The 16967-nt window shown below is 41.9% G+C and overlaps 2 protein-coding genes across 3 annotated transcripts in view; both read right to left on the bottom strand.

The window, feature by feature from the left end:
• The window catches only part of LOC106953926 (probable E3 ubiquitin-protein ligase HERC6), an 18237-nt gene extending 13420 nt beyond the window's left edge, over window positions 1–4817 (bottom strand). Inside the window, exons 1-12 of the mRNA XM_015043064.1 lie at window positions 4562–4817; window positions 2917–3073; window positions 2754–2830; window positions 2432–2659; window positions 2221–2312; window positions 1972–2099; window positions 1702–1856; window positions 1378–1433; window positions 1203–1294; window positions 691–750; window positions 490–586; window positions 161–341 (exon numbers count right to left, since the gene is read on the bottom strand). Coding sequence (XP_014898550.1) covers window positions 161–341; window positions 490–586; window positions 691–750; window positions 1203–1294; window positions 1378–1433; window positions 1702–1856; window positions 1972–2099; window positions 2221–2312; window positions 2432–2659; window positions 2754–2830; window positions 2917–3073; window positions 4562–4775 — 1537 coding nt within the window. The 5' untranslated portion in view covers window positions 4776–4817. The remainder of the gene's footprint in view (window positions 1–160; window positions 342–489; window positions 587–690; window positions 751–1202; window positions 1295–1377; window positions 1434–1701; window positions 1857–1971; window positions 2100–2220; window positions 2313–2431; window positions 2660–2753; window positions 2831–2916; window positions 3074–4561) is intronic.
• A 418-nt stretch (window positions 4818–5235) lies between these two features.
• On the bottom strand, window positions 5236–16257 carry LOC106953925 (NACHT and WD repeat domain-containing protein 2-like). Of its 2 annotated transcripts, XM_015043063.1 has the most exons (9): window positions 16035–16257; window positions 15833–15921; window positions 15000–15107; window positions 12356–12553; window positions 12026–12161; window positions 11346–11494; window positions 10818–11177; window positions 10572–10673; window positions 9170–10130 (listed from the first exon to the last, which is right to left on the bottom strand). In XM_015043063.1, exons 1-9 carry the CDS (start codon window positions 16120–16122, stop codon window positions 9258–9260), a joined length of 2103 nt encoding a protein of 700 aa, XP_014898549.1. In that variant the 5' UTR covers window positions 16123–16257; the 3' UTR covers window positions 9170–9257. The 2 variants fall into 2 exon arrangements, with proteins under 2 accessions (XP_014898548.1, XP_014898549.1); XM_015043062.1 differs by lacking the exons at window positions 12356–12553; window positions 15000–15107; window positions 15833–15921; window positions 16035–16257 and adding an exon at window positions 5236–8946 and having other exon boundaries at window positions 9332–10130; window positions 12026–12239.
• Between the last annotated feature and the right edge of the window lie 710 nt (window positions 16258–16967).

The following is a 16967-nucleotide window of genomic DNA, read 5'->3' as shown; positions in this document are numbered from 1 at the left end:
TTGTTTTGTTTTTTTTTTTTCATCCCCCCCTGCAATGACATGGGGCCCCCCCTGGGGGGCGCGCCCCACAGTTTGGGAACCTCTGCACTAAGGGATGGCAAATCTTCCTAGACCTTAATTTGAAACATTAAAATGCAATACAAGTCCAATAGTTTCTTACTTAAAGTTTCCAGAGTCTTCTCACTGAGATCCTCAATCACGACAGCCAGAGTAAAAGCCACACTCGCGATGCTCGAGTCTTCTTGTAGCAGCGGACATGTCAGCAAAATCAGGAGAATCTCTGGAGATTTTAAAGGACGTCTTGAGGCAAAGAGCAATTCTGTCAGGAGCTGCAAATTTACCTGCATGGGAAAAAAATCTGTTTAAAAAGCTGTGCAAAACGTGCAGTATATCCAAATCCTGAATCTACTTGTGAGCTGTCAACTCGTACGAGCATAAAGTTTCAGTTATTCTGAGTAAATGAATGAAAGCATAAAAATTTTCCTTAACTGTTTGCTTGATCCATGGGACTGCCAACATCTGGTCGAAGGCTTGACGCGCAGCCTCCAGGTCCACAGTTAGAGCACCAGCTTCCAGCGGAGGCCCTCTGGTAGCAGGGCCAGAGCAGTGTTAGTTGACATGTGCGAATTATTTATTTGTAACACACTTCTTGAATCCAAACTCCAAAACCGATGGAAAAATCATACTTACTCGGGTTTTGTAAAACTTGCAACAAGACTTGAACTTGTGTAAAACATCGACTCGATTTCTCTGTTCCACAAAAAGAAGATGGCATGAGAAGGGACTTATAAACACTAAAATATATATTTTAAATTAGTCACCACAAAAGGCACAGGAGACAATAAAAGATGTAAAATTTAATCCCTTGCAGACTCCTTCTATTTTTGCTTTTTAAAAAAAAGGAAAAAAAAAAAAACATTTGGTGCTTCAGATGGTTACCCTTATTTTTAAGTCAGACAAAAATAAGCTAAGAAAAAACAAATATCCGTGTTCCAAACATGATTTCATTTAGAAACTTTTCAGACTGGATGATGTCAGCAACTTTGGTTTTAAGAGTAAATACAAAACATTAATGAGACAGAAAATATATATTTCTGATGATCTGTTAGCTTAAGGTATGACAAAAAGCAAAGCTTTAAGCAGGTAAACAAAACTTTTACAGTATCGCAACATTAAAATCCACAGTTAAATTATTAGGTTACCTTTTTGCCTGGATGTTGCTGTACTTCATTGCCACCCACTTTTGCAGTTTTGCCTCATCCAGCCGCCCAATTATTTGTCCATGGCTGAAGGTCTTAAAAGTTTAGAAACAGTCAAGTTCTTACGTTTTCTTTTTAGGCTAATTAAAAAGTACCGTTTGGTTTGATACCACCTTACATTTGCAGGTGAAGTGTAAATGAAGTTTGTGTCCCATCCAGTTGATAACTTCAAGTCTGCTTGACAACATAAGAAATTATTAAAATCAGTCTCTGAAATGGTAGATTAGAAATGCAAAACCTCTTTTTCAGAGTCTAGAAGGTAATTTCATTTTGGTTTGATTCCAAACTCAAAACTGTGCCAAAATGCCAGAAAAAAAAAATCAATCATCTCACTGACAGACTCCTTGACAAGTAATAAAAAAACAAAACAAACAAACAAAAAAAAAAAGCTACTTAAATCATTCAATCTATCACCTGCCATCCAGGGCGACCATATACGCACCACTGGGTGTGGCAGCAGCACCGTCAGAGGGCCATGGAAGCTGAACAAGGGACGGGGACAGGCTGCTGTCTTGTTGTCCTGTCCCCAGCTGGCCTTTGTCCCCATTACCAAAAGCAAACAGACGTCCAGAAGAAGTCAACACAAGAGTGTGGCGTCTGGAAGGCCAGGACCATGTTAAGAATTTAATGAGGCAGTATTCAATAGCACAATGTCTTTAAGCTTTTTGGAATGGTTTTACAAAGTCATCCTGAAACGACTTGGCACATTTACCTCCCACATGCAACCTGGGATGCCGTCTCTCCGAGACCATCAACCAGCCTGGGCCGAACCTCGGTGGTGGTGGAGTTGTGACCGAGCTGACCGTGGCTCCCATCTCCGAAAGTGAAAACTTTCCCATCCTACAAAACCCACGAATCACAAGACACCCAAAAAAACTAAGAATGATTACTTTTAAAAAAGGCTGAAGTCAGAAGGGTTTATTCACTTTATGTAAATAATCTGAATCAGCGGCATTGGCACCTTCGTCAACACAGCAGTGTGCGATTCTCCACAGCTGATGGAAGAGACGCCCAGAGGTCTGAGAGCAGGTACCATGCAGACATTGAACCTGCCTGTTTTGGATCAGATGACATCGAAAAGAGCTGGACACTCAGTGCTTTTATATGGAGGAGTCTGAGAGTTACCCGTTAGCTCCCATTTTAACGACAAAAAAAAGATGAACCTAATCTACCTTTTTCATCCACCCTGTTGAGCCCCAGCTGGCCAGATTTATTAGCCCCACAGCAGTACGCCAGGCCGGAGAGCGTGAGGAACAGTGTGTGGTTTCCTCCGGCTGAAACCTGGGTTACTGCAACTCCGGTCAAGGCGCACACCAGGCTGGGCATCTGCTGCAGTGTCACGTCCTTCCCCAGGCCCAGCTGGCCATGACTGTTTAAACCCCAGGAGAAGACGTCTCCTCCTAAAAACAAAACAAAGAAAACAAAATATAACACCGAGTTGTCTCTTTAGCATTTCAAGACACAAAGCTTTCCTCAGCAGGTTTATAACATTACCTTTGGTCAATGCGAGGGAATGGGAGTTTCCACAAGCCACCTGGATTACCGGTATGGGCAATGGTATGGGCACTCGGCTGCAAGTTGATGAGGCAATAATGGGTTACCATAGATTTCCATTAAATAGTGTACTATATGTTTACTTGTGAGTTTCAGCTCTTACTTTGGTCTCCGGTTGTTGCTGGGGGGCCCTGTTGCAAACCCAAGCTGTCCATCATCTCCTGCCCCCCAAGAAAACACTTGTCCAGAAGCACATAAAGCCAGACAATGGTTCTGACCACAAGCCATGGCGGCAACATCGCCGAGTCCCTCCACAGGTCCTAAAATATGGAGAAAGAAAAATAATGATACAAGAACATAACAGGATTAAACATGGATTCAAGTCTAAATAAAACTAACGAACCGAGTTGTGAACACAGCAAAATTTCACTTAAATTTTGATCACATCAGAAACTGTCAACAAAAGCAGCAACACCATATTTTAATTCTTTTGTCATGTCACTTCTGTCATGCTGACTAATAAGGCACAATCATCTCATACAAGTTTAAAATTGGTGCACACAGTTTGATCACAGGCTGTAAAAGCCCTGACGAACGCTCATCGTCATGGTTGCATCATTAAAAATCAAAACCCACTGGAATAATTTAGTTAAATTCCAAGATTCTCGTCTTACTCATAAGATACACAACAGAAACCATCTACTGATGAGACAAACCAGATCTGTCAGTAGAAGAGACTGCATAGTTTGACAGAGAAGGACTGTATTTGGTCGGGCAGGGTTTTTTTTTTTTTTTTTAGCATCACACTTTCTTTTCAAAGAAATTTCAAATTATGGTTGAGGGGATGGTCAAGTGTGTGATAAATTTGCTCTCCCTCTGTTTTTTCTTACACATTCGTTGTATTTTTAATTATGTCAGTGTTCATGTTACCTGCTTCAGAGACTATGGCTGAAAATGAGCCTATTTAGGCTGGCACAGTTAAAGACATGTTTATTAATGTGCACCGTCTTTGTACATTTTTAACAAATAAAAAAAGACTAACCAATCAAGTTTAATCTAAAACATAACTTGTTCTGTGAAAACATCATTTTAATACAGCATTAAAGTAAATGACACAATTATAAAAAGGGATTATGGAAATTAAAATAAAGGGAGTCTTGTATCTAATCTCTCAATACACTACCAATGACTTATCACATAAAAAATTAGGAAACAAAGAATCAGTATGGTAGGATTGATTGTTTCCCAACCCTGGTCCTCAAGACACACTGTCTTACATGTTTTAGAGGTTTCCCTGCTTTAATGTGCCTGACTCAACTGATTGCAGTTCAGGAAACGCCTGTTAATCAGTCATCGATTGAAATCAGCGGGACTGAAGCAAGGAAATACCTAAAACATGCAGGGCAGTGTACCTGGAGGACCAGGGTTGGGAAACACCCAGTTTTATCCTCAGGGAGTTCATAAGCAAAACAAACTTTAAGAATTCCCTTGTATCTCGATTACCGTTCCAAGTTAAGTTTCGTTGCATGAATAAACTGAGATGAAACGAAACTGAAACTTAACTCAGTAAATTAGCCTACATGTTATGCCCGTCAGATGATTTATGACTCATGACTGAGGCAATAACAACCTGTAGAGGATAATTTAAAAGAACATACAAAAACTCTGTCTGTCCTATAACAGCTATTTTATGACTACATAATTATTATTAGCTTAAGGTCAATTATTTGGAATAGCAGTTTTATTTTCTAGCACATAAAGACCAAGTTATTTTACACATACTAAAAAAAATATATGTAATTATTTACCAAGCATCTTTCCATTTTGGTTCCTTCGTCCAAGTTGGCCCTGCGAGTTGTGTCCACATGATAAAACTTTTCCGTCGGACCTGAGGAATAAGGTGTGCTGCTCTCCGCAACAGATGTTGGTTACGACTCCGGGCCCGGTCCAGGACACCGGACTAAGGGTTGCCTGGACCCCAAACTGTCCACTCGAACTGTCTCCCCAACAAAACACCTGCATGTCTGCTCGTAGACTGACCGAGGCGTCTAGCGGCGCTCTACTTCAGCTGGAGCTGCTGCTTTCACGTGCTGTCGAAATTATAAGACTGTGCGTCAGAAAAATATTATTCCGCGACCGTAGCCCTTTTGAAAACATTGGGGCACTCTGGATTAGGTAAGAGATCCCAATGTGATAATTATATTCAGATTCACAATTTATTTTCAAAAAGTAATAATTACATTAACTGTAGTACGAGCTCATGAAGGGACGTGAAGGCAGCACCTGTCTAAAGAAGGACATCTACATAAAATTTCTGCTTTATGTAGCTCTAACTTCTGTAACTTCCTACAGAAAATGTAGGAAGTTACAATTACTGTAACTGTACAATTACATTTACTGTAACTCCCTACATTAAGTGTAAGTTACTGTCATCATCACCAAATTAAGTGTTTTAAAAAAAATTTTGATCGAGACTGAGACAGATGTTTTATGATTTTTAATATAATTAAATATTACAAAAAACATGATCATATCAAATACAATCGTATTTATGCAGAAATGAAACTGAACAAATTCAAACAGAGAGTTGCATTTAGCTTAAATGCACAAAAAAGAGAAGATTGTCCTGGACCAATATGGGTTAAAAGGACACTCAGTGAGGAAGAAGACACACACACACAAAGAAAAAAAAAAGAAAAATAGGTTACAGTTTACAGTTGCACCCTGGCTCAGGGACATTTTGGGGTTTTGGAGACATTGGAAACTATGTTAAAACTTTATTTATATTAATTGAACTTTCTAAGATGTTTTACTGAGACCAAAAAATATAATAAGGTATAATGTGCTTTCAGACACCACACAAGAAAATTAAAAACACTTTTACATCTCCAGTTGTCAAAGCAGTTACAAAACATCTTCTTGATGACGACAAATCAACCTATATAATTTGAAAGGTCCCATGTCAGACGGCTCCCTGTTGAAAAAACTATGCATGGTGACAAGAAAAAAAAATTACATAACGGGTGAAGGGCAAAAAACACATCCAGTCATTTTGTTTACACTGTATGTGAGCAGATACAGAAGTCTCAAGACCATGTAACATTGGGTTTCGACTGATAAAAACAGCTCATAGGTTCTCTCTCAAAGGGACATGTTATTGGTTCTGATTTTAAAATCTCTCTGTCGCAGACTAACTCTTTATCAATTGTAGCATCAGAAACAGAGAACACACCTACAGACCCGTCCTCATAACCCACAAACACGCCTTGCTGCTTGCTAACAGTCAGAGCTGACGGATTCCTATGCAGACGCACGCTTCCTAGTCTCTCCCTGTCCGAAAGCCGCACGACTGTAAGGACGAGCTTCGAGTGCAGGTAGCATGCACAGCTCTGTTCCTGGCTACTCGGGTTGCATACATACACAACATAGCATCCAGTTTTGTCCAAGCAAGCCTTGATGACAGGACCCTCGGCTTTCAAGGAGCACAACCTGACCCGAGATAGATCTAAGAAGTTAATGGAGTTATAATCAATGGACAGCAGTGCATAGTTCCCATCAGACAACATTTGAAAGTCTTGTGGCCGACAGTGAAACCTACGTGGCAGCTGAAAGTGCCGGCATACTGTCTCCTCTGACAGCTTCCAGGTGTACACCGCTCCAGAGGCAGTCAGCACCACCACAAAGTTCGGATGGTCTAGAAGACACTGGAAAGCAACAACATGCTCTGAGTTTTCCGCACAGGAGAATCGCTTGCTGATTGAACCAGACCACAGGCTGGCAGCCAGCAGGTCTCCATTGCAGAGGCCAACAAGAAAGGTCCCCTCAGCTGATACTTGTGCGTCTGACAGGTACTGATGAATGTTGCACACAATAGCTCCGTGTGGCAACTTCCAAACATGAGAGAGGCCGTGCTTAGAAATGCTCACTCCAAATTTACTACTGGGAGTGATCAGCACATCTGCAGCACTGCCACCGTTGATACGGGCAATGTTCTCACCTGTTTCTGTCTGCCAGATGTAAATTTCCCCTGCAGAGAGAGAGAGAAGGTGGCTGTTGTTTGGAGAAAGCTGTATTTTTTCCACTGCGCCGGCATGCAGGAAGGTAAATTGTGGAAATCCAACATCTAAACTCCACCTCCAGATGTTCTCTGACCCATCTGTGGTGTAGAAGCATTTTCCTGTTTGCTCCACTACCATGCCTTTAACTTCACTCCTCATTTTTGTTGCTTTACCTGCAGCATTGACCATCTCCGAGTCCCAGACTGTCAGACATCCATCACGACTCACGCAAACAATATCCGAGGCTGTTTTGAGAAGCGAGAGGGGCTGTCTGTTTGTTTCTAAAGAAAGGACACACTCACCGGTGCTGACCCCAAACACCAAGATGATTGTGAAACAGTCCAACAAAGCCAGGAAATGGTGCCCGTCCAGGGAGAGCACAGCTTGAGAAAAGGCTTTCCCTTGCGGAGCCAAGAACTGGTCCCACAACTCCCAGTTAAATGTATTCCACAATGTCACCTGGTGAACTTGACACACCAAAAGAGTGCTGGTGGCTTCGGAATAATCTGTGTTGAGAATGCCAGAAGACTTACCCTGATTGAAGTTCTCTTTGAGAAGTTTGGGTGCTTGTTTTTTATCAGCAACATCCCATAAGGCTACACTCCCACTCCTGTCCACACATGCAATTTCTTGCTCCTCTTCACGGAGGATTATCTGCATAATTGCACTGTTGGTTGAGTTTAAACAGGTGCCAAGAAGACGGCTGGTTGTCAGATCAAATATTGACAATGTGCCGTCCTCTTGTCCACAGTAAAGGCTGAGACTCCTTAAGGAGGCAGCCAAACAGATCACAGAGCTCTCGCACTGAAAATGACTAGAGGTATTGTTGGCAATGTCAAACACACTGACATAACTCTCCTTTTTCCACCACATGCATATCATTTCCTGACAGGAGACAAATCCCTCAATTGTACTCAGAGTTTGACTTGACTCAGACTCTGGTTTCAGAGATTCCTTCACCTCTGTAAGACTCTCTGGATTTGCCCCGTCCCACAAAAAGAGTTTGCTGCATTGCGTGGAAAGCAATAGGAATTTGCAGTCACTTTTAACTCCTGCAAACTTCAACTCCCGTTGATCCTGGATAAGTGACAGCTTGTAAAAATCACAAATTGAACCCGTCCAAATCCAGGCTGAACCATCATCCATGACCTCTGCCACAACATCACATTCTGTACATGCAATTTCTGCAACTCTGGTTGTTTTGGTTTTAAGATTGGGTCCTACATAGCAAATGGGGAGAACAGAACAGGGAGTGGGACAAAGCACCAGTCCTACTCCTTTTCCCTTCTTCTTCCTGTCCTGCCTGATGCCCCTTACGTATCCCTCAAAGGCAGGAAAAACATCCAGGTAAGGGAGGAGGTTTGTCTCCATCACTGCAGGCAGCTGCAGGGGTGAGCTATGCAAGAAGCAAGCAGAGGACTTTAATATGCTTGCTATAAGCCATCTTTCTCTTAAAAACTTTGTTGAGGTTTCATACGCCTTCAACATGGCTACCAGATCACTCAGCATGTCAGCTTGAACCATGGCTTGATGAAACCCTAAAGACATCAGCAACTCAAGCTCCAGTTCTTCCAACCTCCCACTTTGTTGCAAGTGATGCGGCAACTCTAGGATCTTTCTCATGTTTACCCAGCAAACATCTTCAGCAACAGGGAAAATAAATGGCTGACTCACTTGTTCATGTTCTGGATCAGACGCAAGACTTACAACAAATGGTTTTTCATTTCTACCAACCCGTCTCCCACTGAAATAGTCCACCATCTCTGAATGGATCTTCCTCCTCGACCCATGAGTGCCCAGATACCTTTTAGTCACAACAAGCTTGAAATGCCAGCTCACCCAAAAGAGAACCTGCGAATCAGCGACTGGTCGTTTGATTAGAAAGTTTTTCAAATCCATAAGAAGCCTCTCAACGTCAACCTGTGAAATTGGTCCTTCACGTTCAGCTGCGCTGTCATGATCACAGGACAGCAGATCCACAAGCTCCGACTCAGAGAGCCCGATCCTGGAGAGGGAGACATATGAGGCCAATCGAGCCACCAGGGACGAGCCGTGCTTCTGTTCCAAGCGATCCAAGAGAGCAGAGACAGACGAATGGACGCCATCAGGGAGAGACGACTCGGTCACATCTGAATCTGGTAAGAAAAGACAAATTAGCTATAAAATGTTTTAACTGCTGGTACTAATGTAGATGCAAGAACACCCCATGAACAGTCCATGAAGCAACACAAATTGAAATGTGTGTACAAAGCCTGAAAGAAATTTCAACTAAATAATTTGCTGAAACCTTTTAATGACAACGATCATTGAGAAGAAAAAGGTGTTTTTAAAGTGCACATGCACAAAACACAGAAAAGCTGATGCGTATTTCTATTTATCAGGTAAACCTTAGAATAATTTCCATAACATGCTTAAAACTTTCAGCTTTTCGGTTTGTGAAATCCTATCAAGAAAAACAACTACGCACTGCATAGAAAACCACATACAACAGGGTGCAAGTAGTTTTTGTTTTAGTCATACCAGAGTGCCACAGTGAAGTGTGTGCATGTAGGAGTCGGACATAGAGAGGCAGAGAGCAGGAGGTCAGCGCCTGGTTCACCAGCGCTTGCTGTCCTGATGTCACCTTCCTTCCCGAACTGTTCAGTAGCGATTCCAAAAGCTTTGCACACTGTTTCCTGTCCGCCGATTGAAGCTGTACAGAAGCACATCCGGTCTGTTCGTCACTGTCGTCGTCCGATGCAGAGGGAGAACGACTGCCTCGCTGGGGATAGTGCAGCTTGATGGCTTGCAGGAGACCTCTTCTGCTGGAGGAGACTGTGACAATGAGTTTGACGGCATCAGGGAGCGGGGAAGGGATGCTGCTGATGATCTGAGCACCAACGTTGTTTTCCAGCTGATCCAAGCCATCGAGGATGAGAATGAGAGGATGTTTTGCGGAAGGAAGTTGGGTTAGAATGGACACAAGATGCTCTTCAAGTTCAGACAGAGAAACATCCACTTTTATGATGCTAGAATCGAGTTCTTGAGAATCTGGTGTTTTACAGAAACCTGGGTCACTATCACAGATCTGTCTTCCATGGTGGCAGTCAATGTGAGGATCCAGAGCAGATACTGAGGTGTAGTTAGTCTCGCAGCTGCACTCCTTTGGGTTCTTGCAGGGCCAGGACTCAGGCTGCAGCTGGCTGAGTGACTGCTCCTCATATCTGTGAGCTATCTGGTGACAGATACTGGAGAGCAGATGCTTAGGAGATGCACTGAATGAAAAGTTGCAAAAACAGCTGATCACCACTGGATCATAGTCTGGTAGCCAAACCCTGATCTGTGGAACAGAAAATGTATTTTTTTTTTTTTAAATCAACAATGTTCTCTTGAATTCAGGTCTAGTTTTGTTTTATTATTTATGTTAAAATTTAAGATGAAAAAAAAGAAATCTAGACAAGAATTCTTGTGACAAATAAAACCGGGATTCAGTTTGAGATCTGAAAAGCTGTTTATGTTAAGTTGCATCAACATTTTTCTCTTAAAAATTATTAAATAGTTAAACCCAAAATGGCAAAATATCTACCACTGTGTAAAAATTATAGCAAAAGGAAAAAAAAAATTGTACCACCATATATAAATGCATAAAATATAAATTATCTTAAACTTAAACAACTTATTCTTTTCATATGGACTAAATGTGTTTCATAATATTTCGCGAAGCAAATTAAAATATATTTGTCTCCTCTTGGAATCCCGTTTCATTTCACTGTCCACTAACCTGTTCAGCGCAGTGTGCGACTAACACAGTCTTCCCTGTGCACGGTCCTCCACTCACCACTAGTGGGCGCTGTTGATCCATGCCTTTCACATAAGCACTGATCTACAACCAAAAAGAGGAAAAAGCAGACTGAAACATCAATTGGCATCAGGTTACATATTACATTGCAGTATGACAAGAACAACAATAATAATGAAACATGCAGGAAAAACAAAAACAAAACAAAACAAAACAAAAAATTCTCACCTTTTCCTCTTCTGGCCGAATAATTTTGTAAAACCGAGCCAGGGTGCAGCACAGCTGCTCCTGCTCGGCCCGCTCTCTGGATGGGGCATCAATAACATGAGCTTGCCCTCTGACCCGAGGAATGTTCAGGCTGTCAGTCAAGGCCATGAGGTCTGAGAAAACCTGGTGGCACAGAGAGTCTGCGTAGGCCCGCCTCCTGGCCGAGGTGTAGCCATGGCGGCGGTCACACTCAGTGGTGGTGGTGTAGAGGATAAGTTGGCGGGAAGTGAGCAAAGCAGGGAGGAAGCTGTCACACAGCTGTGATAATAACTCAGATGGAGTGGGCACTGTCTTCAAAGCGGTCTGCTCACACGGGTCGGCCTACAAGTTTAAGATGAACATGAGGGAAAATCGACTCCTGTCGCATTTGTACATTGGTCAACATTTAAAATTTCACTTACGTTTTGATTTAACTTTGAACTGTAATGTTTTGATACCTCCGCTAAAATCGGTTCTTTGTTAAATGTCTCCTTTTAGATAAACTCTTACCTTCAGCGCTGGTTGCAGCTCTGAGTTTCTCTGTTGTCTTCCTCTTTCTCCATCTGCATTGACGACCTTGTGGACGTAGATCATACATCTGTTGATAATGTCCAGAACAGGGCAGTTTTCCAGAGCAAATCGAAGATCTGAATCAAGAGCTAGAGACAAAAATAAAACCCCAGAATCGGGTATATTCAGGTATATTCACGATAGCATTCTCTTAAAATAAATTTTAATTCTGGAAAGCACAATTGGTTAAATTTAATACCTGCAAAATAAAAAAAGCAGCTTCAGCTTTAGCACAAAATGCTGATTTCACAGTGACTAAAGAACAAAAATGCTATGAATTGGTCCTTTTTAAAAAGAAGTGTGAGTAACTCAAAGACTCAAATACTGACAGATGAAATGTTAAAGCCACTTTACTCATCAAATATAAAATCTGTACTTTATATAAATGACATGGAAAAATCAGTGTGTGATTAGAAATTTAATATTTTTTTATTGTCCCTTTTTACACCCTGAAGACACTTCAGTGGGAAAATCACCAGTCCCAGAATATTCTTCGTCTTGGATGCCCCACAAAGCTTTAGGTAAGTTCAGGGATCCCAGAGGATGCCATGATTGCAGACTCTCTTCACACATTTCACAAATCTTTCACAATAAAATAGTTTTTTTTTTCTTGTTTTTACCTGACCTGTAGAAGACTTGGGCTCTCTCTGCACTCATATGTCTGCTCTGGACACACAGACTCACAGCTGTCTGCAACACCTTCCTCAAATCTTCATCACACAACATGTTATTCTCCGTTTCTCCTGTCTCTTCTCTCTGCTGAGCAAAAACACTTGGATATTTTTTAATTTATGACTGTCTTCTATACCAGCACTATATTATATCTTACGTTTTAAAAAAGGTTTATCGTTAAACACATTAAGATTCATTTTCACACGTGTTAACTGGTTGATATCTATCATGTGATTAAAGTTAGCCACACTACAAATGAAATAGGTTGACGTAATCACCAGAAGACTGCAGACGGATTTCACGGCAGGCGTCAGGCGGTAGGAAGGAGGAACGGCGTTCTCATCTCTCTGGTACGCCCTCTCCAGCTGTCGGGTGCCCACGCCCGCCTGCTGGCTCTCCTGCAGCAGCAGCTGGAACTCCGACACCTCCACCTGGGTGGGCAGACAGGCTGGTCCATACTGGTGTCCAACTAGAGCCTGTAGCACCAACATGTGGACACAAAGCGATAGCAGTCAGAGGAGTGAAAACTCTTTTACTGTGAATCTACGATTAGGATGGGCTTTTTTTTTTTTTTTTTTTTACCTTTGTAAAATCATTTAAAGCAAAGTTTTCTGTCTCAACTTTTTGAATAGCCATTTTCCTCTTATTTAATCAAGCACTTACTCTGAATGGAGTTATATTTGTTTATTTTTCCTTTTAAAGGGAAATAGTTTAGCTGATTTCTCGTACAGAGGCAGTATTATGCATTTTCCAGTCACATAGTGCCATTTTATAACCCAATTGGTACTCCGGTTTCCTCCCACAGTCCAAAAACATGACTGTCAGGTTAATTGGCCTCTCCAAATTGCCCCTAGGTGTCAGTGTGTGTGTGTGTGGTTGTTTGTCCTGTGTGTCTCTGTGTTGCCCTGCGACAGACTGGCGACCTGTCCAGGGTGTACCCCGCTTCTCGCCCGGAACTTTAGCTGGAGATAGGTACCAGCAACCCTCCAGACCCCACTAAGGGACAAGGGTGTAAAGAAAATGGATGGATGGATGGATGGATGGATGTAGCCTAGTGGTAAACTGAAGTTACTGCAATGACTGTATGTAAAGGTTAATAGAAATCTCACATAGATCAAGTAGGCTATTGCATAGCATTGGTGATAGCTATGGATTTCATATTTTTGTTTCTGAAAGAAATGCACTGGTATTTTCCTTGACTTTAATATTTAAATAATATAAAGGTAACTATTGAGTAATTAGCTTACTTGGTAATTAAAACGGTATTGTTGTAAATCAACTAATAGCATTATTTTATGTAAATAATGCAATTGAAAGAAGCGTTAGTGTGACGTAAGCTGCACTGTATTTTATTTGGCTTTGCCATTTGATTGGCCACTGAGACAGTCCGTCCAGTGCGTGACTTATGATTGGTTGAGAGAAAAAGAGGCGGGAGGAGAAGAACAGGAGAACCATAATGGTGGAGTACGGAAGGTGAGACAAGCGGACAGGAAGTGGGAAAATACAGACTCGAGGGAGAGAAAACCGGGAAAAGCACAGGAGAGGACGAAATTCGGGAGAAATTGGAGGAGCTTGGTCGACGCAAGAGAGACGGGACGAGAGGAGACAGACGCAAGTAGTCGGGACGAGAATTTGAACTGAGCTAAGTTAGCTAGCCGCTTCAGCTCCACGTGTTCTGCTGCGTTCAATGGATGTCGGGAGGAGAGGACGCGTGAATTGCAACATTCTCAATGTTTTCCTCTGGGATTTCAACTCCTCATTTTTTCTCTACCAGGCCTGCAACGTTTTCCCCACTCTCCGGGAGGCCGTGAGTAAAACCGACTGGGCTACATGTGTTCAGGACTGTATTGATGTATGTGGACATTTATTATGCCCTGGTGGAAGGGAAAGGTGGCCATTCATATTTTATTTGTTCTGCCTTATGTGAAGAGAGGTACATGTTCTTTAAATCTTGAGTTTTCCGGCTTTAAAGTCTATCGTGGTGACTAAATGGTTAGATTTTATGACACTTTAGTTTAATAAAGTTAGGCTGAACCATTTTGCCTGAAATTCTAATGTTTCTCTGGGTCATATTTGTCATAAAGTAGATCAGTGGTGCCGCACACCGATTGGGGTACACTATGGATATCCAACCCAAGCACCCTCCATTTTAGTTTTCCTGCATAGAGTGGTTAAAAGTGCTACAGCAATCAAGCAACTATGTTACCTTTAGACGTTATACACATGCCGTTTGTATCAAACATGACTTAAAAGAAATTTGACTTAACAATTTTATGCCTTGAAATTGGCCTCCGTCTCTTTCTGACATCACCGGTGCTCCTTCATCATGCCGTTTACAACTGTTCTTAGGTGCGCTGGACTGAGAATATTTTGTACGATGAGCTCAGCAGGTGTGCAGTTCCATCAGGTGTTTGCTAATTGCTGCTGCTGCTGCTAGTCGAGAGGAGCTAAGTGGGGGAAGGGTGCTCTGTGAGGCAGAAGCTCAGCTTGGAGGTTGCAGCTTCAAGGAGGAACTTCAAGGAAACAGGCCGAGCTTTGTGAGAGCAAGCGTTTAGGCACCCACGAATGACTGCTATGGGAAATGAAAAGATTTCTTAAACATGCATGAAAGAATCAAAGTAACGCTCCAAGAATGTTTTTGATGAGGGGAAAAACATTGCAGTATATTCTAAAGCTCGAAAAATTCGATTTACATAATACCTCCACTTTAGTCCTTAATTGAACTGGCACACATTGAGATAAAATCATGACTAAAGCATTGATCCTTGTTCTGATGAAACGCCAGCTTTTAGCTAAAGTAATGAAGCTTGTGTACCTAATTACAGTAGTCCTTTAGCTTAGAGCTCCTAATGCTTGTGGGAGCGAGCTTTGATCTCCATATTCAGTGTGCATTTAGTTTCTCTTCAGTGCAGTTTCACTTACCAGCAGAAATGGTCCAGCTGAGTTTTTTCTGCACTCTTCAATTAGCTGCTGCCTGGTGTTTGTATCTGGCCAACAATTAGGATCGCTGGACTCAAATGGGTCGATCAGCTGCAGAAGCAAACACACACATACGGTAAAACGACATAAGAGACATAACTGGAAGTCGATGCAGAAAACTTAATCAGAAGCACCAACTGCAAACAACCAAGAAACGGCTGAATGATATATGATGTTTGTGTTTCCACCTAATTACACAAGCTGCTGAATAGAACGCTTTTCACAATGGGCTGATCGACTTGTCTGGGGGGTGACTTGCACACACGTTTGAGAGCACAAAGCACGCAGTGCAGCCATGTTGCAGCTGCTTACCGTCTTTGTTGTCATTAGTGATTAAGCGAAGTTAAGCAGAATTGATTGTACCTTCACAGGAGTGACTTCAGGCAGGGAATAAAAATAAATAGATACAGTCATGAAGCTGGTAATAACTTGCAGCTCTTTTATTTATCCCACTGCTTGGGCCCAGTTACTACATAAAATTTGCACCTCAATTTTCATACTTTTTAGTTGACTGACGGAAACTTAATTAATGGCAACATCTTGAATTTGACCCCAAATATTAAAGGCATAGATGCACATTTCTGCAGAATAAGAATAGGAACAAACAACAAATCCAGACAAAGTATTAAATTTCTTATATCTAAAAAAAAAATTACAAAATAACTGATGTGCAGTAAAGTTTGTGTTCTTAGTCAAAAAGTAATGTTCTTAAACTCAAAACGTCTTAGCTGTTGTGTTTTCAGCGTAGTGAGCGTGATTCAGAGCTGGATACTCACCCTGACATCTAGTGCCAGTAAGCTCCTACAGCGCTCTCTAAACCTGGGAAACACTTTCTCTTTGAGAGCCCTCCGCTCGATTACGCTGTCTGACATGCAACATAAACACAAACAGGAATCACTTGTGACCAAGTAAAAATAAAGCCACTAATTGACAAAATGCTCAGATTAGAGTAGATTTATAAATATATATGAACAGTACCTTCTGGATTGGAGCACAAATAGATTTTGACACAAGATGAGTCACAGCAGGAATATGAAGAGTGCCTGCCTTTTCCTTTGGAGGGCATGCCTGGTCTATGACCTTCAAATAAAATAAAAATAGGGAGTAAAACTTGTTCTCAGAATATAAGAAGCGACCTAACAAGTTGATGCCTTTCCTCTGAGCTGGCGGTCCTCTGTTGCCTCCAGTGAGGAAACTCTGGCCTTTGGTTTTGCTTGCAGACTGTGGCATCCTGACCACGCCCACTTCTGGTGACTGGAATATGGCAGACACACATATTACGCACCATGTCTTGTGCATACACCATCATCCATTTATGCACTTGTGCTAAGCTACGTTGACTTTTGACTTTTACGGTACCTTGCAAAAGTATTCACACCCATTTTGTCAGGTTATAATCACATGCATCCACACCTGAGAGGAAGCGGTTAGATAAGCTCATAAAGGAAGGTCGGCTCCATCCCAGGATGCCTCTTTGACCCAGTGCAGATAGGGAGACAGGACTCTGACGAAATGAACGTCAATGTTGGGCAATGCATCCTAGATTCACAAAGGAGCATTACCACAGATCCTTCCTCCCAGCAGCTGTATGAATTCCTGACAAGCTAAATAAGTGCCAACATCCCTGCTGTCTTTTGCAGTTTTTTCATTTCTACTCTTACAGTTCTTTGTATTGGAGTATGCCATTATTAATAGCTTCACTTTTCTTGTGCGATAATTTTGCCTGTGCAATCTCTTTTCTTACTTTCAGTTTTTACATTTGTACCCAAGTGTGAATCTGCACGATTCATATTACCTCTCACTTTGCTGTTGGAACACCCAAATTCCCCCACTGCAGGACAGAGAAGAGTAAGTCTGTTCTGTCCTACGAAGACGTTTGTGTGAGAAGTGTGGATGAGAATCCATCCAACT

The sequence above is a fragment of the Poecilia latipinna genome, unplaced genomic scaffold, assembly GCF_001443285.1.
Source record: "Poecilia latipinna isolate Pla-1442-1.1 unplaced genomic scaffold, P_latipinna-1.0 Scaffold614, whole genome shotgun sequence".
In the NCBI taxonomy this organism is placed as follows: domain Eukaryota; kingdom Metazoa; phylum Chordata; class Actinopteri; order Cyprinodontiformes; family Poeciliidae; genus Poecilia; species Poecilia latipinna.
The sequence above is the reverse complement of the archived record's forward strand: the minus strand, read 5'-3'. Positions and strand labels throughout refer to the sequence as shown.

Excerpts from the sequence above, each read along its gene's own strand:
- LOC106953925 (XM_015043062.1), bottom strand. The coding sequence starts at position 12,131 with ATGTTGTGTGATGAAGATTTGAGGAAGGTGTTGCAGACAGCTGTGAGT. Across the intron at positions 11,178-11,345 it reads AGCTGCAACCAGCGCTGAAG|GCCGACCCGTGTGAGCAGAC; the intron begins GTAAGAGTTTAT and ends TTAAACTTGTAG. Across the intron at positions 10,131-10,571 it reads TCGCACACTGCGCTGAACAG|ATCAGGGTTTGGCTACCAGA; the intron begins GTTAGTGGACAG and ends TCTGTTCCACAG.